This window comes from Limulus polyphemus, unplaced genomic scaffold (assembly GCF_000517525.1).
Source record: "Limulus polyphemus unplaced genomic scaffold, Limulus_polyphemus-2.1.2 Scaffold835, whole genome shotgun sequence".
In the NCBI taxonomy this organism is placed as follows: domain Eukaryota; kingdom Metazoa; phylum Arthropoda; class Merostomata; order Xiphosura; family Limulidae; genus Limulus; species Limulus polyphemus.
This window is the reverse complement of record NW_013666445.1, coordinates 354043-357528: the sequence shown is the minus strand read 5'-3', so window position 1 is coordinate 357528 and position 3486 is coordinate 354043. Positions and strand designations below refer to the sequence as shown.

General features: G+C 33.6%; 1 protein-coding gene across 1 annotated transcript in view; it reads left to right on the top strand.

Annotated features, from left to right (window-relative positions):
- Positions 1-3486, top strand: part of LOC106460780 (titin-like) — a 90400-nt gene that overhangs the window by 14427 nt on the left and 72487 nt on the right. The window contains exons 8-10 of the mRNA XM_022387563.1: positions 1582-1707; positions 2073-2142; positions 2596-2825. Of these exons, the coding sequence (XP_022243271.1) occupies positions 1582-1707; positions 2073-2142; positions 2596-2825 (426 nt within the window). The remainder of the gene's footprint in view (positions 1-1581; positions 1708-2072; positions 2143-2595; positions 2826-3486) is intronic.

Genomic DNA, 3486 nt, shown 5'->3' with positions numbered 1-3486 from the left:
TGATTTCTTAATAATTTTATTATTGAAGGTAAATAAGGTATATATATATATGAAACTAAATTTTAAACCGAGTGTATATATTTGCTTGCAACTCGAACACGGAAGGCTTATAATTTGTTATACATTGTTTTCACATATTTTTCTTTTACTACTCCAAATAATGAAAGGCTAACAATTTGTGATACATTGTTGTAACATAATTTCCTTTTACTACCTCAAATAATGAAAGGCTACACTTTGTGATACATTGTTGCAATACGTATTTAATCACCCCTCTGTCAAATCATTATCGGAAGGTGTGTTTTATATATACAGAATTTTTTTTAATCTAACCGATACTGAGATGGAAAAACAATATACAATATGTTATTTATCTTTAACTCCAAACTAAAATAGCTGAACACACACACAAAGAGAAAACTCGAAGAGCTGAAACTAAAATAGTTACTTATATCCTAACAAATCGAACTAAAGTTGTTCGTTTTTGTCTTACATTCAACAATTGTAGTATGATATAGACTTGATAGGTAAGATTTAGTTATTGAGTTTCTTGTCTAACAAAACACCTGTCATGCACTCAATTAACAAGTCTTTACTAGCTAGATCCTTCTTCTTTGTTTCTGGTCAGTTTCAACATCTGTAAAAAAGAATGCTTAAACATCACTAATATCAACCATAATCTGTTTGTCTGTTATAGGGAGTTTTGGTACTTTTAAAAGAAAAAAGGTTTAAAATGTTTGTAATCACTGAGATTCGCGAACTTTTTCAACGTTTGTCACTTTTACTCAGATGACTGTAATTTTCAGATTTAATTTTTTTTATCACTAACATTTATTGATGTCCTAATCCCTCCTGACTTGTAGAGCTTGACATTCCCTTTTCATTCACCTTTGAATTGAAATTTATAGCAATAAATCGGAGGTTATTGAAAACGCTTGCAAATGGATGTTGTTCATTTTCAATATTTAATCAACCTGCTTTACTCCAGGTGTATTATTACGTTCATCTTCCCAGAAGTACATTAACGTACTTTACACCACCTTAATTAGAGGTATATTATTATGTTAATCTTTCCAGAAACGCATTAACGTGCTCTACTCCAGCTTAATTACAGGTATATTATTATGTTCATCTTCCCAGAAGAATATTAACGTGCTCTACTCCAGCTTAATTAGAGGTGTATTATTACATTCATCTTCCCAGACACACTTTAGCGTGCTTTACTCCAGCTTAATTAGAGGTATATTATTATGTTAATCTTCCAAGAAACACATTAACGTGCTTTACTCCAGCTTAATTAGAGGTATATTATTATGCTCATCTTCCCAGAAACATATTAACGTGCTTTATTCCAGTTTAATTAGAGGTATATTATTATGTTAATCTTCCAGGAAACACATTAACGTGCTTTACTCCAGCTTAATTAGAGGTATATTATTATGTTAATCTTCCCAGAAACACATTAACGTGCTTTACTCCAGCTTAAATACAGGTATATTATTATGTTCATCTTCTCAGAAACATATTAACGTGCTTTATTCCAGCTTAATTACGAGTATATTATTATGTTCATCTTCCCAGAAACACAAGGAGGAAGTTCCACTCTTAACTTTAACCAAGTCACTGCTAAGGATTCTGCCTGGTATCATTGTACTGCTCAGAATCAAGCTGGCAGCTCATCTACACGTGGTCGACTACATGTCTCGAGTAAGTCATTCTAGACGTTTCAGTGTCTCCAGTTAAGTATATGGTTAATTCATTTTTTATATCACCCTCACCCTTTTCTATGTTAGTCGAATACCATATCAATTAATTTGTGTTATATTAAGACGTTCATAATTATTAATACAACCTATATATATTTTATCCACTGTTGTAAAATCCCTGTCAATATTTTCTATCAAATTCATACCTTACTAAAATCATATTTTACCACAGTTCAACATTACTTAATTCACATCATTAACAAGCCAAACATTTCTCCAGTTAGCACTCGTTTATTACTTTACTTCATAAGTGTATATAATGTAGGAAAATTTTGAGACATGATTTTTTTTTTTTTGCGTTAAAAGGTGAAGCATTACCACCTGGTCAGGACAGAAGATTAAACCTTCCAAGACCTTCTAAAGTTATACATCCGGCGTAAGTATAGGAAAGCTTACTATTTTTTTAATGACTTTTTAGATGAAACATCATTGAAGATGTGCTTTAAAAATCTACATCGTCATCTTCTTCTTCTTAGCTGGAATTTAGCTTGCTAAAAATAAAATCATATTTTATAGATAAAAATTCATTTAAAGCAATCCACAGAAAAGTAGTCAAAATATAAAATAAACTGTTACGGAGTTTTAAAAAATGTAAAACCCTTCATAAAAACATGTTTTTATTCTGTTGAGAGTTAAGAAAAATGAAAGAAATTGTCATGATTTGAAAATTATTTTTCTCGTTATCGTTTGTTTTTTTCGGATTTGTTTAATGTTTCTGTTTCTTTTACACGATTACTATAATTCATCTTACTACTTTTTTAATACTTTTTATGTTAAATATTTCTTTATCAGGTGAGTTTAGAATGACTTTTGATTTTCCAAATTTCAGGCCTGCCCCTGCCAGAGAGACAATCTGGCTGCGTCACGTTGAGCCTGCTGCTCCTCAGATGCCTCCAGAAGAGGAGGAGAGGCCCCCACAGAAACCTTCTTTTCACACTCACCTTCAAGACCTCCATCTTCAGGAAGGAGACCGAGCCAACTTCGATGCTCGACTACTTCCTGTTGGTGATCCCACGATGCAGGTTGAATGGTTTGTTAACGGAAAACCAGTGGAAGCTAGTAAGAAATTCCCATTTAATTAATTATAAAAAATTACGACCTTACTCACTTATATCTTATTTAATACGTTTGTAGAATGTTCGTAAAAAACATAAATCACAAGAAAATAAAACAAATCTTTGAAAATAAACTAACTCTTAATACAGTTAAAATTTCATTTTTTTCTACTTATAAAAATTAATTAAAGTTAAAGCAATATGACTTCGCCCCCCAGTGGCATAGCGGTATGTCTGCGGACTTACAACGCTAAAATCCGGGTTTCGATACCCGTGGTGGGCAGAGTACAGATAGCCCATTGTGTAGCTTTGTACTTAATTACAAACAAACAAATAATATGACTTCGCCCCCCAGTGGCACAGTGGTATGTCTGCGGATTTACAGCGCTAGAATCCGGGTTTCGATACCTGTGGTGGGCAGAGTACAGACAGCCCATTGTGTAGCTTTGTACTTAATTACAAACAAACAAATAATATGACTTCGCCCCCCAGTGGCAAAGCGGTATGTCTGCGGATTTACAACGCTAGAATCCGGGTTTCGATACCCGTGGTTGGCAGAGCACAGCTAGCCCATTGCGTAGCTTTGTACTTAATTACAAACAATCTCTGCCCGGCATGGCCAGGTGGATAAGGCGCTCGACTCACAATCTGAGGGTCGCGGGTTC